The sequence below is a fragment of the Schistocerca nitens genome, chromosome 1, assembly GCF_023898315.1.
Source record: "Schistocerca nitens isolate TAMUIC-IGC-003100 chromosome 1, iqSchNite1.1, whole genome shotgun sequence".
Lineage (NCBI taxonomy): Eukaryota > Metazoa > Arthropoda > Insecta > Orthoptera > Acrididae > Schistocerca > Schistocerca nitens.
Window position 1 is genome coordinate 384,684,659 of NC_064614.1, and position 22,820 is coordinate 384,707,478.

General features: G+C 38.0%; 1 protein-coding gene across 7 annotated transcripts in view; it reads left to right on the forward strand.

Moving 5' to 3' along the window:
• The window catches only part of LOC126249129 (kinesin-like protein KIF22), a 317,400-nt gene that overhangs the window by 127,448 nt on the left and 167,132 nt on the right, over positions 1-22,820 (forward strand). For all 7 annotated transcript variants that reach the window (XM_049950791.1, XM_049950819.1, XM_049950826.1 and 4 more), the window contains one exon: positions 17,684-17,849. In XM_049950791.1, coding sequence (XP_049806748.1) covers positions 17,684-17,849 — 166 coding nt within the window. The remainder of the gene's footprint in view (positions 1-17,683; positions 17,850-22,820) is intronic.

A 22,820-nucleotide genomic window follows, 5' to 3' on the forward strand; every position in this document is an offset into this window, starting at 1 on the left:
TAACGAACTGTTGTTATATTTCTTCCACTTCCTGCCAGCGGATTCACTAGGCATCTAACAAATGCCTTTGCACTCCATTCCTCGGCAGGTCGTTCATCCATCCTTGCATAGGCCTCCATTTTTAGAACATACCAGGTGTGTGCATCTGATAACATCCTAATCGATATGCCATACTTCCCAGGCTTGTCTTTCATAAAGACCTTAAAGGCACATCTTCCTCAAAATAGGGAGAGCATTTCATCGATTGTTAGATCTGCACTTGGTATATAGTATTTCACAAACATTTTGTCAATTTTGTTGAAAACTTCACAAAGGGGAAAAACTTATCCTGTTGTTGTCTTTTGTTTCTGTATCATCAGATCTAATCAGGAGCAGAAGTTCTCTACATCGAATACGACTCATTGTAGCTATGTAGATATTCTTTCCCAGTACTTTCCCACATAAATCCACAAGAGGCAGTCTAGTGTCATTATTTGTGCCCATGATTATCAAAATACCAATGGAGGTGTACATTTCTTCTATGGTTGTAAGTTTTAAGTTCTTATTATGAGCTTCTTGGTTTGTATAGTCCACGAAAATCTTCATTATTTCGGAAGTTATAAACTTTTTGAAAGATTTCTGACACAAGCCTTCATGAGTCAAACCTTCACAAAAATTCACTATATTTTGTACTGACCTGCGTACTTGCCTTGGAGGTGCAGTAATATATTCCCTACCACTTCTTGCTGGAACGATGATGCTGGAAGCAGCTGCATGCTGTTCATCAGGGGATGAACTCTGCGAACTTGACTCATTTTCAATTGCTGTGTCACTATAGTATGTCACAACTGTATCTTCTTCTTCTGGATCACTTTCATCACCTTCACTTATCTCCTTTATGATAGCTGACACCTCTTCATCTGTGAGAAACCTCTGATACTGATGAGACATTTTATTAGAACTGTGAATAATGTACAGCTGCTTGAACAACAAAGGAGATTTTTATTTCAAAACAACAATGGCAACACAATACAGTGGTACCAACACTCAGAAACTGCATTTCTTTCGTTCTGCCATCTTGAGAGATATTTTAATGGGAAAAGTTGTCCCACCAATGTATAAAGGCGGTGGGGGGGGGGGGGGGGGCGCTCGAGCAAAAGCTGCCCGTACTTAAATTAAATATAATAGGCAGATTTAAAGAATTCACAAAAATTATAAAACCATGATAGCACATACTCTAGATATTTTTCTACAACTATCTAAATTCTTGCTTCTTCACTCCAACAAATAGATATATTACACAAATAAAACAAATACTGCAGGCAATTTTTTGCCCCCCACCCCAGTGGTGCTAGGGTTAACATACGTGAGTATAATCTGCATTTTCATAAAAGAGATAGGTTGACCCTCAGCTTTAAAGAATATAACACCAAATCTAATTTTGTGCTTCGTTTTTTTAATAGGTGATTGACTTTCTAATCTGCATTTTCATAAAAGAGATAGGTTGACACTCAGCTTTAAAGAATATAACACCAAATCTAATTTTGTGCTTCGTTTTTTTATAGGTGATTGACTTTCTAATTTATTTTGACTATTCCCAGTTAATATCTTTTGTTATAGGGTGAAATCCATAATTGTTTTTAGCTTAAATTCTGTTATTGACTTATAAACAAATAAAAATTCTATACTAATTATAAACATTTGGAGGAACAACTAATAGCATTCTTGAAGTATTTATTTGCCTCTATTCGAAAATAGCCTAAATTCTTGCTTCTTCACTCCAACAAATAGATATATTACACAAATAAAACAAATACTGTAGGCAAATTTGGCTCCCCCCCCCCCCCCCCCCCTCCCTGGTAGTGCTAGGGTTAACATACATGAGTATAATCAGCAGTTTCATAAAGGAGATAGGTTGGTCCTCAGTTTTAAAGAATATAACACCAGATCTAATTTTGTTCTTAATTTTATGAAGGTAATTGACTTTCTAATTTATTTTGACTATTCCCAGTTAATCTCTCTTGTTATAGGGTGAAATCAGTAATCGTTTCGTAACTTAAATTCTATTGTTGACTTATAAATAAATATAACTTCTATACTAATTATAAACATTTGGAGGAACAACTAATAGCATTCTTGAAGTATTTATTTGGCCCTTGTAATTGTAATTGTAATTTCTGAAAATTAAACATCGAACAATGTGTAGTAGTTTCAGTGCCTATTATTGTGATGATATATAAGGGTCTGATTTTTGGTCCCGAGGCAGTCAGTTCATGGCCGAGTGTCAGACGAGAAACCTGTTTGGTTAGATCAACAACAATGCATCAGGTTAATCGTGAAATAAGTGTAAGACAAGTAGGACACATGTTAAAACAATGACAGTGTCTGTTTAATTCGTACCATATTATTCTGCAAGAACTGTGAACTGTGTGGTTAGGTTTTTACTGCTCATAGATGTTCAACGATAATCTATTGTAGTAGTATGCTGATGTATGGCTGCAAACTATTAATGAGGCTTATCGAAAGTTAAACAATAGTGCACTGGCCATATAACTGTGTATTGTTGGGGGGATTGTGAACTGTGAAACTAAAGAACTGTGAAACGCCTATGTGCACCTGTCTGCTACATCATTTAAAGTAGTCAGTGTTGAACTTCCGCCCCCCCCCCCCATTTTTCAGCCAGTATAGCAACACAGTACATTGACACTGATGACAATCAACAAGGAGATAAAGCAGGCAAACATCACAAACAGGCTTTAGAAAATCGACATTCGTTTGTGTTTGACGAAGCATCATCATTATGAGAACAATGAGATTTTGGACAACATTGTAAAATAAGCTATAGAAATAAAAATGGGAAAACACCATCAATAAGGACAGTCATTTGCAACTCAGCACAGCTGGTACTCAGCCATCACCTGCTTGAAGTGGGCGTGATGGACCCAGGATGGAAACATTACTATATTTAGTGAGGAAGAGAGCACCACTGATGTCATAGCCAGCAGCGTGGCTGTGTAGCAGCGTGGCAATGGTGACATGGCTGTCATTCACAATTAGACAATAACTGAGGAGAGCTCGGTTGAAAGTTCATGGGATTTTAACCACCTAATGCGGCTGAAAACTAGTACACTATTAGCAGTATTATGAGGGCTGATCAACAAAGATTGAGACTGATTTTTTCCTGAACTTATGTTATAGTTCCCTATGTGTACCACAAACATTTGAAAAGAATGGGTTTTTATGTATAATGTACATATGCGTTATTACTCTTTTATGGGTAAGTTGATAGTAATGCTCTATTTTGTAGACACTGTTTGCATTTCATATACTAGACAATTGAGGTGACGCAACAGAAGTACACTGTAACAAAATCCTGTGTTTGTTGAAACCATACAATCACTGAAACTTGTGGAAAGCTGCAGCAAGCATACAGTGAAGATGCGCTACCTCGTTGAGTGGTGTTTAGGTGGTTCGGGGACTTCAAAGAAGGCCAACTTGTGTATGTTAATGAGGTAGGCCTGGCGTTTTGGCTTCTACTGTGACTGAAATCATCAGCAGCGCAGCTGCTGTGATTGGCTGTAAGGACTGGCAGATAATATTACATAACCTGAATGAAGTGTTGAGAATGTCATACAGCAGTGTCTTTAAGATTGTGCACTATCCTTCTCATATGACCCATGCTTGTGCCCGTTGTGCGCCAAGTCTGTTGACTGCCAAACAAAAGGCTGTGCAAATGGAGACAAGCTGTAACGAGCTGTGTCTCTCTGCTGATGGAACGAATGTGTTTCTGGAACCTATTATCATTGGTGATGAGTCACGGCTGCATCATTGTGATCCTGAAGGACAATGAGACAGCCATCAAAAGAGACAAAAATTGTCCCATCTTCAGGGAAAGTTATGGTGATCACATTTTTTGACTGTTATGGAATGATTTACCAGCATGCAGTTTCCCCTCCTACTACTGTTAAGCAGCATACTACACATCAGTATTAGATAAACCAAGGAAGAACATTGCAAGGAAACAACCAGAACTTTCTTGGACTGGGTTGCGACTTCATTACAACAGTGTGCGGCCTCACGTTGTAAATCAACTCCTATAGTTTCTAACTCAAGTCAACATTACCTGTGTACTGCATCCACCTTATAGCCTTGATCTTGCATCCTGTTATTCCAACCTGCCCCCACCCCCTCTTCCCCCATTTGAGAACTCTGAAGCAGTGCTCAAGAAAAATGAGGTAATTCTCAAGGACCTGATAAAGAATGGCCTGCACAATGTTTTAGAGGACTAGCAGAGATGCTATAAAAAGTGCATTCAAGTAGGAGGGGAGTACTATGAAAAAGATTGTGGCAACATTCAAACTGAGTAATAAATATGTGTCGAAATTTGTCTCAGTCAGCCCTCATATCAAAATGAGTAACTATTTAAACTTTTCTCTGCGTTAAAAGGTACCTGTCACTGAAACTTTTTCTTTTTTGTCTTAAAACTGTTTCGTTATTTTGTTACAAGGTGGATAAGTGGCCTAAAATAGGCACTCTAAACCATTCTATTGCAGAACTTGACTCTTCTGCTTCCAAAGCAACAACTAGTCTTCCCCTACATATAATTATGATAGCTGACAGTGATACCAATGCATTTCCTTTGAAAAACCAGCCAGTGAATGCTTCTATTAGTAATAAATTCAGAGAAATTATTAAAAAGCTTAGAAAATATGTTGATGGTTCTATATCTTTAGAATTCATAAACAATAATTATAATTCTCAGTGTGGTATGCGCAGCAAAATTCTTCCAAAAGCTGCTGGCCATTCCATATCGAACACTCCCGCTACTACTTCGGTGCCTATGGTAAACACACCTTCTTAAACATTAAATCCTTTAACACCACTGCCAGTAACATCTTCCAGGCTTTTCTCAGCCACATCTACTCCAATCACATTGTTCACAAACAAATCTGTTGGGATGTTTCCTCCTCCATCTTTTCCTGCCCACCCACTTTTTTCTCTCCTGACCATCATAGCTTCAGCTTCCAAAAATGTCAGCCAGTGCCACCTAGGTCTATATGTTCCTATGTGTTAAATTCAAACATTGATTCTCGAAGAATATGCTCAGTCATAATCGAGGAAACCGCCCATTTCTGGCTAGTGAACTCCTGTTGGTTGGCGACTTGTTAAGTCACCCAGTAGCCTGCGCTGCCACCACACCACACTAACACATGTAAAGTGTGCTTGCCGACATTTTGTGTAGAGAGGAGGAGTGGTCCTTCAGAGATGGGAGTGCTGGTAGATGTGAAAGTATTTTGTGAAATGCTGAAAATATACTTTTCAGGCAAGTGAAATGCTATGACAGAAATGTGATACGGTTTAACAAAAGCACGTTTTAAAGACTTTCATGTTCAAATCTGTCATGACACAGTTGCAACAACTGCATACAGTACTCATGTATACACTTTGCACAACACACACCACACACTATGGATTGTAAAGATTGGCAGAAGTGATAGAGAGCATGAAGCAAAACTGCAGCACCTGAGCTTTTTTTCAAATTTAAATTTAAGTGAAGCCTAAAGTAACACTTTAACAGTGGTGAGCGTATGCAGTGCGCCTCGTAAGAAAAGCGTTACACAATAACAGCAATGGTGACAAAGTATTTCATTAGGCAGATGTCCACATTTAGCTGCTGTGATGTTTTTGTTTAATTCAAGACGTTCATTGGTTTGCGCTTTTTTCGTTGTGAGCATAAACGATGAGCTCTCAAACATGCGTGTTTTGAACGTATAATTTGTAGTCATAGCATGCCGGAAAACAACTTGATTACCTTGTACCCAGATAACAATTTCAATTTTTTGATAAGTTTTTACTTGCTGTTAAATGTCTGTGATTTTTTAAAGACCTGATGCAATTCATTACGATAAATTATTGTATAAACATTGTATTGTACATTTAATTTCTTTGACTTGGACAGATTTTATACAAAGTGTTGGAGAGGATTGAGATTTTTAATCGTATATGTCAATTATGTGTGTTTGTGCTTGTATTTTGGGGGGCTTTAACATTTTCCTCAATTCTACATTTTTCCTTAATTATGCGTTTTTCTCGATATTGGGTCTTTTGAAGTCAGGACCACACGAAAGCATAAAATAGGGGGTTTCATTGTAACATAAATACACTGACATAGATTAATTTGTAATGAAATCCTGTTGCTATGTAGGGACCCATGTTAGGTTGATGTCATTGGTTTTAGTCCCTTCTTATAACAAAGAGCATGAGGAACTATGGTTACGTAGACCATACTAGTAATATAATAATAAACTGCAGATCTTCAATATTATTTAGCCACTGGTGATTACTGTCCAACTTATATTATTAATGTGTGTGCCGTACGTATGTTCACTCCAATCAGGTACCACCTGTAAACTTATGTGCTAACTGTTTATTGGCCCAGGTTGCATAATTTGACATAGTATTTTAAAATATACAATAACATTGGTTAGCGGAAGTTTGCGGCAGTGCATGGCAATTTGGAATGGCATATTTGCTGACATATTGGTTTCTCTACATACCAGTTCAAAAACTAATGGAAATTTGGTGTGTATCTTCCATCTTCCTCAAGTAAACATACTTCCACAAGATCTTGATGCTGTAGATCAGTGGTCAACAAACATTTTTGCCCAAGGGCCAATACTGACATTGTGGGGCGGCATCTGGGACCACATATTTATTAATGAGCTCCCCAGTAGGCTAGCTATAGTAAGGGCATAATAAGTTAACTGCCGATCCTTGAAAGTCACAAGCCTGCACCAGCAGGAACACTTTGTGTCAACTATTCCCAGTTTCTAATTGCTGCCACCCTCACTGTCATCGAAGTTTTGACACTGTAATTCCCTACTGAAGTATTGTGTTGTCTGTGTGAGCAGATGATTAATTGAATAATAACATTAATTTTACTTATATTTAATGCATTATGAGACATGATGACGAATGTTTACTAAATGTTTTGATTGTGATTTTTCATCTACTCTATGCGTTATTTTACAGCAGCCTTAATTTAATGTTTCTGCTGCAAGTACTACATTTGAAGATGACTGTATCTGTAATACACATTCACAAATCCATGTCACTTCTGTGCTGACATTTATACCATAGCAGCTGATCAGTACAAGTTGCATGAGGTGTCAGTATTGGAAGACAAACAATAAAACATATCCCTGCTCACCTCCTCTAATGCTGCTGTTACTGTGCTGCTTACCTTTTTGGTGTGAGTTAAGAGGTTGTTTGATGGTCTCCATCACATGCATTGTAATATGCATATGTGACACAATTGTTTCTTTATTTTTCTGTTCTGATTGTATATTCTATGAAACTACAAATGTACTATATAAATTTGCTACTTTCAAAGAAACAAAGCTAAAGCAGATTGCCAAGAGGACATTGCTGGAAACTTCAAACAGCCCTTTTACATGTCATAAACATGTTGTCCCATATGACACCTTCATGCAAAAAAAAAAGGGGGGGGGGGAGAGGGATTGTCATCGTTGGGGTGTGAAACCGGGACCCTCTGTATGATGACCTGACGCTCTACCAACTCACCCACTAAACCACACACATTTATTATCCACAGGTACACTTTTGCTGTGCTCTGGTAGTTCTGGTGTTACTTGTAATAAACGTTTATGCCAGTTCTGCTGGACAAAAGCACATATTATGAAGTAAATCAGAGTTTCAGTTGATATTCTGTCGACATATAATGTTTGTTACTGATCTGGAGGTCTGGGTGTCAGTTCATTTTCGAATTCACCAACATCAATTAAGATTAAGCACACCTTAAAATATCACTGTCTCTGTAAGTACTTTTGTTGATTAATGGGCAGAAAAACTGTACTCTTAAGAAGCTTGTATTGTATTCGGTTGTTAGCTGCTAGATGCGTTTTGTTATAAAATATGGCTTAGAAGCACGGGATGCATGAATACTTGATTCAGGCCGCATGCCGGCTGTGGTTTGACAACAACCATTGTAGATGGAACACCATTGTGGGAAGTGGTTTCTGAAGGTGGCAAAAATGTTGTTGGTGGAGGCTCTTCTGGTTGTGTCTGTCAGATATATGTTTGTGCTGGGTGAAATAGTGGGGTGCCTGGTATGAGTTGGTTGGTATGTTTAATTTTCTGACCCACTTGAGTAATAAAACCTGGTGGGGTGGAGTGTTGAATGTTGGCAAGTTGCATATCACAGGTGTTGTTGATGGAGTTGTATCATTGACTGCTTGATTCACTGAAGGTGGGGTGGTGTTTTCCTGTGAGGATTGTTTGTGTGGTGGGGTTTGCCTTGGAAAAGTTGGAGATTCTTCCACTGATGTAAGCAGACTTCACTGTCTTGATAAGACAATGTTGTGCCCTTGTCGTCTTGCAGTATTACAACAACGTGCAAGCCATATTTCAATAGTGGATAAGACACCCTGTATGGGGAACACAACAGCAGATTGACTGCATCAACTCATAACCAAGCTTGCGAACGGGTTTAGAGGTCTTTGCGAAAAAAATGTTTACTTTGAGCTATGATGGGGATGCTGCTGGAATAAGTTGCTGCATTGTGTGCTGCAGTGTCTATGCGAACTCTTGCATTACGTGGACTTGGGGAGTTGTAACTTCCTGGCTGTCTATTAGGTCCATTGGAACATGAATTTGCTGTCCCTAAACTAGTTGACTCTGGCCATATCATTGTCAGCTTTAATAGCTGTTCTTAGTGCATCGGTCCAGGCACTGCCGTGGCACATGAGCATTGCTTTGAGTGTTCTATGCAGCCATTTCACCATTCCATCACTTGTGGGGTGGTAGCTCATATAGTTTTGTGAACTCCACAAAAAACAAGCATCCAAATAGACATCTATGATCCATGGTAACTGTAGCCAGAACTGTAAATCTGGCAATTTACATGCAAATAAACTGTTTAGCTATGGATTCTGCTGAAATATCGGTAATTAGTGTAGCTTCTGGCCACCAGATAGAGTTATCTGCTATTGTCAACAAGTACTTGTATCCGTTGGAATATGGGACCGTGACAACTGACTTTGTTTTGATGGAAAGGTAAACATGCTCTTGATAGCTAGCAGGACTGTTTATTGGATCCTGGTCATGTACAACATTGAACCAGTACACATGCAGAAGCACAAACTCTAGGGTGAGAAAGATCATGAACAATGTGGTATATTTTATCTCAGTGTCTCATTGGAATGTATGGGTGTGGTTGATCTTGTGATGTGTTGCACCATTAGGCGACCTGCAATGCCAGAAAGATGACTTCCTTAACTGGAGTTATCACTGCGCAATAGCATTTGTAGTTCTGGAACCATGCGTTGAGTGTCACCAATGTCTGGCTATGACACTCCACTAATTGCATTGCATGTCTACAAGAGACAATACTTGACAATGTTTTATGAACTGCTTATATGGTAAACGGTCACAAGATATTGAAATACTCTAAATGTCTTGTGCACCAAGGTGGGCTTTGCTGACAATTTCTCTGGAAAGCTGAGATGAGAGGTCAGTGATCTGTGAAGGTGATGAATGTCTTTGCTTCAAGTTCGGTGCAGAAGTATTTTTGTACATTGCCAGTAATATCAGTACGATGCTGACCAAAGGCCTTGAGTCTGTGTAACTTTACAGGAAAAACATGCTAACAGCTACAAAGTTCCCTATACCCGTTTTTGTAATGCTGTGCCAATGACCGTCTACTGTTAAAGCTAACTGTGCGAAGAGACTTGGATGAAAGAGCAAGGTAGCAGTCAACACTGCATCCCTAAGTCTGTTGAAGGCTTCTGCCATCGTCTGTATCTGTGGTACCGACTGTTTGCAGGCGGTGTATTTTACATTAAGAACATCATTAAGAGGGACTTGGATTTGTGCAACTTTGGCAAATATCAGCAGCAAAGGTTTGTCATGCCTACAAAGTGTCTTAACTTGTTATAAGTTTTTTGCTGGGGCATATTCAAAATTGCCTGAACATGGCCTGTACTGACACTTACCCTCCATGTCCTAAACATTTAATAGGCAGCTTCCCTAACGTGCACTTGCTTGCACTTCGGATGACACCGTATTGCTGGAGACGCTGAATTAGCAACTGTAAATGCTCCTTGTGCTCTTGCTTATCATGAGAAAAAAAACCGGATGCCATCTATAGATGCAAAACAAAAATTGAGACCTCTCAAAACTGCGCTGCATTGTGCAATGAGAAAGGCATATATTGGAATTCAAATAACCTGAAGTGGATAATGACGGCTGTCTTGGGGACATATTATCTCAAGATCAAAAGATACCTTCTTTTTTTACTCACCAAATGAAGTGGTAATGCCCAGGGGCTGTCTGATAATCATATCATCCACCCACCCACGTATCCACCCACGTATCAAAATGCTGCTTGCTTTCAGCATAACTTCCTGGTGCTAAGTGGCGGGTGCGGGCAGAGACTAGCTGTCAGGAATTGTCAAAATGTAGTGCATTGTTGAATGCCCCACTTTTGTACAGTGTATGCTTGGTTTTGTTAAGTCTGGAAGGCTCTGTAGAGGCTGTTGAAATAGATCGTCATCTTCAATAGTGGCTGTGGTTATGTTTGGACTTGTCATCACTGTTGCTGGGATTTTGTGTTCCAGATCCATTGTAATTATCTGACAATTGTGTACATGTACAAGAAGCTCAGAACGGTTTAGAAAATCCACCTGTGAGATGGGGTGAGCGACTGAGCAACAGTAAAACTCCATTTGCCATGTATTTGGATGCTGAGGTTCACAGGCAGGTGAGCTACACCAAAGATAGGAATAATTGTATCATTTGTGCACCCCTGCTGACAGTGTCCACTGAGGGGGCACTGTGCTAATGTCTGACCTACTTGATGCTGTTCACTATGTCTTTAGCAGAGTTACACTTTACCGAAGCACTTGATACTTGTGGGTATGAACACCATGAGGAGGTGGAGTTGTCATGACTTGCTTTCATTTAGTGTGTGGGGTGATTTAACTGTTGTTTGCAGCTGATAACGCCTCCTACTGATTGCTTTTGGCATTTGGGTAACAGCCCAGTTGTTTGCACCTCCTGGCCTGATATCCAAATTTGACGCAATACCAGCATCTTGAGGAAGTGTAACTTGTTGACTCTCGATTTAGAGTTGTTGTTGTGTGGGTTGAACATCCTCTGAGCAGCAGTAGACAGCGATATTCTCTTCTAAAATACTGAAATGGCACTGTAGATCTCTTAATGTGCTCAAAAGTTTATTGTTTTCCTTATCTGTTTCGACACATCTGGCGTCAGTTTGAACTTGCAATATGTTGCTTTCTATAAAATCACCATGACAAAGCACCCAGGGCTGAGCTCGTTATAGAACACTTATTCTGAGTGGGTGCTGCAGTAGGGGAAAAAATGGGAAATTGTGTCCTCTTTCTCCGCTCTAGTCAATAGTCAGTAATTGTAAACTGTCATAAGCCACCAAAATTGTACTAATCATTGATGGAAATTGGCGGAGCCACATCGTGCACAATATGGCTTCTGAAAAAAGGTTCTGACCCACCAAATTATGTAGATGCCTTAATAATTCTGAGGGGCTTCAATTTGTGATGGCTTCCTCATGTAAAATGCGTTGCATATGTTGTTCCCTTGGCACTGACAAGTGCTTTATTATGGTGTCTTTAAAGTTTTGATATGATTGCTAGGTGACTGGCTGTGATATCTAGTCTCGCACCACTGTAACCAATTTGTGATCCTTGTTGGCAAAGAGAAGATTCAGTTTGTCTTTGTTGTTATCACATCACATTGCTGAAAGATGCATTCTGCTCAAACAAACCGTTCCTTAGGATAGTTATCCAAAAATACAGTATTCGTACCAATTTTGTTGTAGGTGAAGTGTTCATTTGTGAAGATTTCTCAGCTTTTCTTTCTTTGCTCAATTGACTGGTGTGCTTCCAGGTATGCAGCTGAGTTTTAGTTTCCATTATACGCACAATATTTTGATGACCAACCTAGTCATCATTTTCAGGTGCTGCGGATTTCCCTGTTCCATGTACTCACTACACTTGGGTTCCAACCAGACTGTGAACTTTTGTCAGTCAGGCATGCTATTTATATCTGAATTTGCCTCAGCTGTAATTTATTATATGGTATCGACAATAGTTAAACCTGACTGGAGGCCAGGTAGCCTCAAGTATACATAATAGCATTCCATTCCCCCAGCCTTGGAGCCATCTTAATGATGGCTTTTGCAAATGTCAGACTTAATACTATGGTTATAATTACACTTATAAAATACACTATATTCTGTAGCTGTTGCTTCTTATGTCTATTTTTTTACATTTATCACATTACAACTGATATGCTAATGCTTCATGTTACAATCACTATCTTAAAACTCGTTGAAAGAATATAAACATTTTTCTATTAGAAAAGATTTTAATTTTGTTTTAAAAACATTTCCCGTATACGTTCTTAGAGAGTTTGGTAGTTTGTTATACCAAATCAAACCCCTGATATATGGACTTCCATCAGTCATTTTTAACGTTGTTCTGTTAAGGAAATAGTTACACTTGGTTCTAGTGTTGTGATCATGTACATCACTGTCCTTGATAGCTTCTGTTGGTTGACTTATAAAAAATACAACTATTTTGAAGATGTACAGAGAATATATTGTCAGATATTTGTGCTGCACAAACACGATATGAATCTCTATGTCCCATCCCATGTATGTGTCTTATTGCTCTTTTCTGTGGTAGTAGTAGTATTCTTTTTAAATGTACATCAGCTGCACAGCCCCATAGTTCAATTCAGTAACTGAGAAAGGGGTAAAGTGTTCCATAATATACTAATTTCAGTGCTTGCCTAGGAACTATCTTTGCGAGCTGGCTGAGGAGATATATGGCACTACTGACTTTTCCGCATACGAAATTAATGTGGTATGTCCACCGCAAATTTTCATCAACATACACACCCAGGAATTTACAGTTACCAATTTCTGTTGCAGAGATATTACACACACTATTCATATTGTTGTGGTGAGAACTGCGTTTTAAATGTCAGTAGTTGAGATTTGGTGACATTCACCTTGAGTCCCTGATCATTGAAGTATTTTGTTACTTCTATTACACCACAAGTAGCAAGAGAGTCTAGCTCATTAGATTCACTCCCATAGAATAAGATTGACGTGTCATCTGCATAGCTCACAATATGGGAGTTAATGGGTTGTGCAATGTCCTTAATATATATAAGGAAGAGAAAGGGTCCAAGGATTGAGCCCTGTGGTACACCTTGTAATATAGGTTCACTATTGAACTGGGAGTTCGTGATTTTATTTTGTAGTTTGTATGACAATTTAGTGCTTTGCTTATGATTCAGCAAGTATGTGGTTAGAAGATTCATGGCTTGATCCCCAATACTATAAGATTTCCCAATACTATAAGATTTTGGCTTTTTAAGAAGTACCCTACTCTCAGCATTCAGCATTCAGTTGTCGAAATATTGTGCATACAATGGAAACCACTGTATACCTGGGAGTTCGAAACTAATGAAACTACTGTTTTCCAAATTAGAGGACTACCATATAATAGGTTATTGTGATGCAGATTGAGCAGAGATTCCAAGGACAGAAAGTTGACAATTGGATATGTTTAAATCTCAAGCAGCAGGAATATCTGGCTAAACAAGAAATAGCTAACAGTAACAGTTATGCGGCTGTGTCCTCAACATGTCAGGAAGCTCTGTGGCTTCAAAGGTTAGACAGTGGGATATCTCCAAACCACAAGAATGAATGTATGAAACTACAATGTAAACTACAAGACAGCAATGTACTTGTCTAAGGCCAGTGGCAGCAAGAGCCAAACCAATCATATAGACACTAGAAACCATTTCGTATGAGATCCAAAGTAACTGTGGAGCATGTACTTTCAGACCTAATGTTGGCAAACATTAATTGATCAAAGATAGAAAATCTAAGAAATCTTCAAAAATGAATGCTTCACCTACAAAAAAAATTGTTACGAATACTGCCTTTCTGGACAACTATCCTAAGGAATTGTTCATTTGAGTGGAATGCATCTTTCAGCAATACGGTGTGACAACAACAAAGACAAAACCCTGGTAAAGCCTAACCAACATCTGCTACCACACAATTTTGGGCTGCAGATTTTGTTTTCCTGGCATGAGTATAGTGTGGCTGTGAGAGTTTTGAAACTTTGTCTCGCTTTTTAAAGAATCTTTTTCATAGCTATGGTATAACTATTACGTTCTGAATTTTTTACTTCCTGTATTATTTTGTACAAGAGTTCATGTTACATATTTACCATTGTTAGTGTGTGTGCAATAAATGTGTTGGTTCCAATCGGATATGCCAGTAATTTGCTCTGCTAAGTACAGTGACAGCTGTCTACAAGCTCAAAGTTAGAATATAGTTCAGTTATGAATGATTATCAGGGTGTCTACGACCCGGGACAACCGGGAGATCCGGGAAAAACCCGGGATTTTTTTCATCCGGGAGAAAACCGGGAAAAACCTGCGAATCTTTTTGAATTCCGGGAATTTTTTCATTGTTTTAGTTTCCAGTTAAATTTTTCTAATTTTTGACTGGTAAGAACCAATACTCTGACAAAAAAATTACTGTATCCCGCTTCTGCAGAATAATACTGCAGCAACAAAACATGAACGAGAGAAAAGAACGAAAATAAAACTTAAGTCGCAAAGAAAATGCACCATATACAACAACAAAACACAGTGCTCATACGCGCGTCTGCCAACAGCAAAGTGTGTCAAAGGCTTTAGGAAGACTGTGCAGTGCTTCTTAACAACAAATTGCCTCCAATGAGCATGACATGACAGTTTTTTACATCAGAATCGTTTTAATGCAAGATCTTTTAATGTTTCACACGCACGAACATGCGGGCTTCCTGCCTTATCGTAGCTGCGCAAGTGCAGTGACGCCTGTTATCTGGCGCTCTCTGGCAACTGCTGAAACGTACCTTTCTAATAGGTCATGGAAAAATATCGCGAATATTGCTTTGAAAAGTGTTACTTTCAAAGTAAATTTCCTTTTATGTAAGATAAACTATGTGAGAGAGTGTACGACGAATTTCTTAAATCACAGAGCGTTTGACTCCCATTTAAAAATCAACTCTTTGGGGATGACCATATGAAGAGTTTCGAGCCCAGAAGATCAGACATTTACGTCATTATTAAAAATTTTTATTGGCACATTTATGTGATGTATGACGTGCAAAAAAGATCAACAATATATGTGGAAGCTTAGCTTCTCTTGCAGCTTATTAATCTTAGAGACCAATATTATATGTGATAGCTTTGCTTTTCTTGTAGCAACAATTGTACATTAATTTAAGCCATTAATTTTTCTTATTTGTGTCTTCGTGCTACTTAAGAGTGATCTTGCTATTGGCTGACTACATCACGTGTCAAATGCTGTCATCAGCTGGCGAGATCATGTGACATGAGCTGTGACTGGCTTACAAAAGCATGTCGCAATCTCGATCTTAATGCTTCGGAAAGTAACATGCGGTGTTTGGTGGAATTCGAATTTATACCTTCGTAACACGGAAATATGCAGTGTATATGTTGCTGCACATCAAGGATCTTTCCAAAATGTGTTTTTTTCCCCTGAGTTTCATTTTCTAAAGTGCCGGGAAATTCTACGCCGGTGTATAAAACCATAAACCATAAAAGGATTGATAAGTGCCGAGAAAAAGTATACTGTCACTTAACACGGAAAAAGTATATTTTCACCAGGGAGAAAGTGTATTTTCAACCGGGAAAACCGGGAAAAATCCGGGAATTATTTTTCCTTGTCCATGTAGACACCCTGGATTATGTATTGCCTTTTTCATCTTCTGCTACTCAAGGGTTAGGCCTAGAACCTGTTCCGGCCTCACTGTCTCTTCCTCGATCTACCGACATTTCTCTTGACCTGTGGTTTATAATCCATTGCTAATTTAGGAAGTCTTTGTGGTGGCATATGAAATACATATTCTGTCCATTGTTCTTTGTATTTGATTGCCTTTTGGGCTATCAGTTGTATCCCTAATTTTTCTCTTATTACTTTGTTTATAATTTTATCTTCCCTAGTGCAGTGTTTCACAGATCTTGGACATTTCATTTCTGATGATTCTTGTTGGCATGAATCTTTGTGTCCTCAAACTTTCTGCCCCATATGATAAATTGAGAACTCCCATAAGCATACAAAATTTTTCTCTTTCCTTGTTTTACACTTACGTGTTCTCCTTTCATAATTTCACTGTATTTTTTGAGTTGCTTTTATTATTTGAAGCATTCTTACCTGTATGTTTTAAATGTTTTTACAGATGGTACATTAATCTTTAACATGGGTAATTATTGCTCTCTAATGATGAACTAATTAATGTAAAGCCTAGGTTTGAGTTTTAGAGTAATATTGATGCCTGAATCTGTTGGTCAAAGTGTATCAGCAGTGAAAACGTTTGGAATATCTTCAACCTGTAACATAGTGTCTTTGGGCAATTGTAGCTGGACAAAGTAGTAGGGTTGTTTTAAGTGTGCTGGTAGTTCACATTGGTAGACAGAAGTGTGTGATTGTTGTATCTCAAGTATTTTGATCAATTTTGCGGATGTGAAATGCACAGTTTTGTAACTATATTCTTTGTGTAACTGACACTTTGTGTGTAATGCATATATACTTCATGAAAACGTTTTATGTGAAACTGTGCGCAGTTATTGTATGATATTGTATGAATGTGACATAATTGTTCTCCTTTGGTACAGGTGGCACAAGGATGGTCAGATTGTGACCAAATAGATTGTATTAAAGCTGGTCAGCACTCTTTATGCAAAATACTTTGACTTATTACCTTGTATTTTACACATATGCTCCTATTTTTGTGTGTAAATTTTGATTGTTTTTCTGCCAGCTATAATTAAATAGTGTGGTGCATTCCCCCCCCCCCCCCCGCCCCCTCCCCCATTTTTGAAGGTAGTAGTGATTTAGAGAAACCCAGAAGAAGCTTAAATCGCGGTCAGTCAAGGCTCTCCGAATCTGAAGCTTCGTGTTTATAAGTCTTGCATCTCACTGCTCCATTACCTTAACATGTTCTCATGTGACCTCTGCTAATGCTTGGGAATATGTAAGACTGAAAAACTGTAAGAGATATTATTTTGTCTGTACTGCATGTCAACACTCTTTTCAGATTACTGTTTTCTAATTACCAGGTCTGGTAGAAAATTGTAAGGGCTGTCATGTCCTTTTTGTGCCTAAATCTAGACAAAACAGAGGGTAGAAAGAGGGATAAAATGTTGGTATATATAAACACTAATTATTTGGTGAATTTCTTACAATAATAGAAAAACAGAATAAATAAATTAGTAGTTTGTACATATATTCATCTATCAACCTCAGGAAATTGGTCTTTGATTGTTTTGAGATACATTTAATCTACAGTTGTTATGTACTGTTTGACCCTGTTCCAACTACTTTATTTATTCCGTGTGTGTGTGTGTGTGTGTGTGTGTGTGTGTGTGTGTGTGTGTGTGTGTGTGTGTGTGTGCGCTTGTTTTGGGGGCAGGGGGTTGGTTGGTTAGGAACAGGAGGTTATACATTGGCTGATGTTGTGTGTGTCATACAACTAAAGAGGAATGAGATGATAACGTTAAGTTCTGTTAATTTTTAATTTGCTGGAATAAATATTGTATGGTCACGGAACTTAAGGTTTTCAGATTCGAGGCCTGATGTCTGTACCAGTGAAAACAATGGATGATGTTGGCAACCTTTTATGCAAGGGAACTAATAATCGTCATACAAGACCAACACTTCTTAATAGCAGCTCCTCTAGATCGCACGCCATATTCACTTTTAGATTATGTCGGCACATTGGGTGAGTTGTCATTAATTTATTTATAATTGTCAATAATTTAACTTGCATGAATGCAACACTAGCAGCTCATGCACTGATGTTCAGTGTCTCTATAGGAATTATCTAAGGTAAGGGGAACAAAACTGAGTACACAAGAACCTTGTTTATCCTGAGCAGGTGGGACCAGATGTCATCTGGATTACCATAAGTCTGGACAAATCCGGAAATATTCTAGTAAATGCTAAAACCCTAATATTTACTGGAGTATATAAATGTTTTATTTTGACACTAATAAGAAACACTTTTTCAGCACTTAAACTCTATATATACTGTAGTCAACTCTGCTTGAGGGATTATTTCTTCACTTGAAACACTAGTTTCGTTGTCCCCTTCATCATCACTGTCATTCTTAGTAGTAGAACAGGAGACAATACAAATTTCGTCATCAGTCATCATGCTGCAAGATCACTATCATGTACATCTGAGCAACCAGTAATGTTTGCTGACATTTCAAGGAATTCAGCAGTGTTGACAACCTCACAGACTTCACCAGTGGAATCACAATTAGCAGGCCATATGGTTTTCCACCACTTCAGTGATAGTTCAGTAATTTGATCATAAGAAGATGCAACAATAAAATCCAGATCTTTGATATGTACTGATTTCAATACAGAAATCACACCAACTTCTTCCTCTTCGATTTATTTACCCAGTAACTGTTTCCTGGACACATGTGTGATGTTCTCCAGTACACTTTGATCCATTGCTTGTAGAAGAACCTTATGTCAGGAGGGAAGTGCTTCACTCTGATGTCACCACTAACACTTCCCTCCTCGATGTGAAAGTGCATTGTCAATAAACAGTATGGCCTTTGGCAGAAGACCCTCTTCCTCAAAATACCTTCTGACACTTGGCACAAAATCGTCATGAAACCAGTTTTTTAAAAATACCACTGTCCATCCATGCATTTTTTGTGAGTTGTAGACAGCTGGCAAACGGGGCTTACTAACATGTTTCAGTAAACTTGGATGTTTTGGTTTCCCTACCAACAGGAGAGGGTATTTGTTTCTGCGTATCGCTGCAAGCCATTAATTTGGAAGCCAGCGTCTTAGTGGGTAACACCTGACAAAGTCCAGAATCATCTGCATTATAAATCTGGTGTGGGGATAAGATTTCAGAGGAAATAAGTTATTCAAATTCTTTTGGGTGAAATTTTTCACAGCATCTGCATCCCTCGTAAAAATTTTACTTGTAACTGAAAGCTGGCGTATGCCATTATGACCTTTACATCTTTCCAACCAACCTCATCTGGCTGTGAAGTTTGCCATTGAATTTTTGCTGTTTAAGTTTAGTACCTTTTCCTCCAGGATAGGACCAGATATCAGAATACAATGCTCTCTTTTTCTCACTGAATCAAATGAATAATTCTTCTTCCAGTGTTTAATTTCTTGCATTCTTTATTGTACTGTGCCTCTGTCTTTAGTCACCATTTTGAAGCAAAAGTTTTCAGTGTCATTTTGGTTCTTCTTCCAGTCTGACCCAATTGATGTCCATACACCATATTTGCAACATTTTTGCTGCTATATTCAACAGTTCACCTTTCTCTGTTTAGTGCTTCCATTTTGCCCATTGAAACAACCACTTTCTTTTGCTTTGAAGCCATTTCACTCACACACTCTCAAAACATGGTAACAAAAGAACAATACTGATGCAACACTTTAAGGAACAGATCCTAACTAGCCATAGCAATGATAAGCTGGAAATGTAGGACTGCTGATGTCAAATGTTATCTGTGGTGCTAACACAACAACAGTACATGTACTATACCCTGCACATTTTCATGTTAAGGAGGAAAAGGAAACAAAAAATGATCCATATAAACCAGAAATCAATGTTAATTGAGGCCAGATAAATGAGGTTTTTGTGTACTTTCAAACTCTTATCCTTTTTCTTATTTATTTTTTCAGGCATTTACTTCACTGGGCAAGGTCAGGACCTTTAGCCCATCTCTTTAAGTCAAACCAAACATCCTTAGTAAGTTACCATTGCAATATATGTAGTACCTGAACAGTATGTAATAACCATAATGGTAATGGCATAGTAATTACAGTATGAATGAAATTGCTTAGCAGTACTGCTGCTGCTCCTAATGATGATGATGATGATGATGATGATGATGATGATTTGTAATTGGATTTTGCGTGCCTTTGTAATAAATATGTGGCTTTTCTTTAGAATGAACATGGATGACAAAAATGTTTCTATTCTGTATTGGCTGTATATTTATTTTCAGTTGTTAGTGGTTTTATAGTTATAATTGTGTGTAAATTTTAAAACAAAATTCCAAATTGATAAGTTGAATACATAAAGTACCTGCATATTTCAGACCTCATAAAATGAGCAGTACTCACAATTTGTACTGGAAAACACAACAAGGCAATGTGTACCCACAGTTAATATGGTCTACTTGCTGACTAGTCAGTTCCTTTACTATGTAAGTTTTCTGTTTTTAAGGAACCTTAGGAAAGCACTGTTACAATAAACTGAGGATAAGAATGAATTTGCTTCAGGTTGCAATTAAATTATGTACAATTTTGTTTCAAGATCATCAGTTTCAAGGCTTCCAGCCACATCATCAGATGTAAATGTGAACTGGTGAAACCCTATAGCTTTGTGGAAGGAAAAAAGTGCAGCTTCGTCTTAGGAAAGGCAAAGATAATCACAAATTAAACTACATTTTTTGACACCAGTCAGGTCTCAAGTTGCGGTAGATTATTAATTGTCACATGTACAAGATAACCCTTTGTAGAATATGTTTCTATAAACACGTTACTTAAGTCAATCCCCTCTTTTACGTTTTTGTGTGATCCAGATGAAAACAACACAAAACTGAGGAAAATGCAGAGTTGAGGAAAATGTTGAAACCACCCCAAAATATGAACAAAAACTTGTATAATTGACATATGTGATTAAAAGTCGCAACGCTCTCCAATACTTTGTATAAAATCTGTCCAAGTGAAGGTAATTAAATGTATAATATGATGTTTTGTACAATAATTTATGATAACGCAGGGTGTATATGTACCGGGACGTCAGGAAAAAACCTGGGAATCTTTTCATCTGGGAGAAAACTTAGAAAAACTCTAGGATTTTTTAGAATTACTGGAATGTTTCATTGTTTTAGTTTTCAGTTAAATTTGTGTAATTTTGACTACTAAGAATTGATTAACAAAGAATTGTAATTTAGCCCCCTTCTGCAGTATAATACTGCAACAATAAAATATAAATGAGGAAGAAAAAAACCAAAATAAAACTTGCAAAGGAAATGCACCATTTACAACAACAAAACACAGTGCACACACAAGTGTCTGCTAACAGTAAAATGTGCCAAAGGCTTTAGGGTGAAAAATATGCAATACTTCATAGCAACAAACTGCTTCCAATGAGTGTGACGTCACAGCTGTTTACATTAGATTTGTTTGAGCACTTGCCAGCAGGCTCATGCTCATGCGTAGTTGAGTTGTGTATGAGCAGTACCTTGTTCTGCTTCTGGCTACTTGAAGTGCGGCTGTTAGCTGTATTGGCAGTAGCAACAAGCAGCCAGATGTTACCGGAAAACTTTTTCTGGCGCGCCTAAGCTGCCAGATTCGCATATGCGCAGAGCAGTCTGAGCTGTAGTGGGGAGGTGAGTAGCCTCCATGTGACATGTGTTTTACTGTTTCGTCTTCGTTTACAGCTCTCACATCAGATGAAACAAAACAGATTTCTGTGGCCAGGAGTTATCAAGTGAATTAAAATACATACACATAATTATGGAAAGCTAGAATATGTTATTAGCTTCAGTTTTATGATTTTATTTCATTTCCAGGTTTTGGGCAGTCATGCAGTAATTGCCTTGCAGAACAATGAAGTTATTTTTGTTAATTTGCTAAAGAAATTTAGCCTTTACTAATCTTTTCCGCAGAGGCAGTCAATTTATTTGAAACACTGTTGGCTAGTGTCAACTATTTGCTGAATTTCAAGTGCACGTTTTTATCTTCTGGGGCTTCTGGCATTATGCCATAACCAAAACACTGGATAATACAGTAGTGGTACTCCAAGAAAATTTGCATCCTGAAAACCACGATGAAAAGCTTAATATCATACTGGGGACTAGTTATTTGTGAATCTGGACATATGAATGTGCTCTTTGAGCTGAATTATGCATTTTAGTACGGTTTATGAAATTCTGATGCTCTTGGAATATCCTCTGATGTCGTGTCTCATTTATGGCTAATGTAAGCTCTCTTAATGCTACGTACATACGAATATATGGGCTTCCTATGTCATTGTAGCTGCACATGCACAGTAACGTTGTTTCCTGGCGCTCTCTGACAACTGCTGAAATGAACAGGTCGCGGGAAAATATTGAGAATGTTGGTTTGAAAAAAGCATTACTTTCAAAGTAAATTTCATTTTACTCAAGATGAATTATGTTACATGTGCGAACATAAAAGAGTGTTTGATTCTCATGTAAAGCTTAACACTTTGAGGGCCAGCCACTTAGAACAATTTTGAGCCCAGAAGATCAGACATTTATGTCATTATTTAAAATTTTTGTGACACATTTGTCTGATGTATCTTAAAATGGAACACATGCAAGAAAGACCAATATTATAGTGAAAGCTTAGCTTTCCTTGTAACACTATCTATACCATTTTAAACCATTAACTTTTCCAATTTGTGTGTTTAGGCTACGTAACAGTGATGCTGCTATTGTCTTGACTACATCACATGTCCTATGCTCTGAATATCTGCTATCATCAACTGACGAGATCATGTGACACGAGCTATAATTGGCTTACAAAAGTTCATTGCAATCTTGATTCAGTGCTTCAGAAACTAATGTGCTGTGTTTGATGGAATTCAAATATATACTTCCATAATATGAAAATATTCAGCATATCGTAATATGAAAATATGCAGCGTACAAGTTGCTCTACATCAAAGATC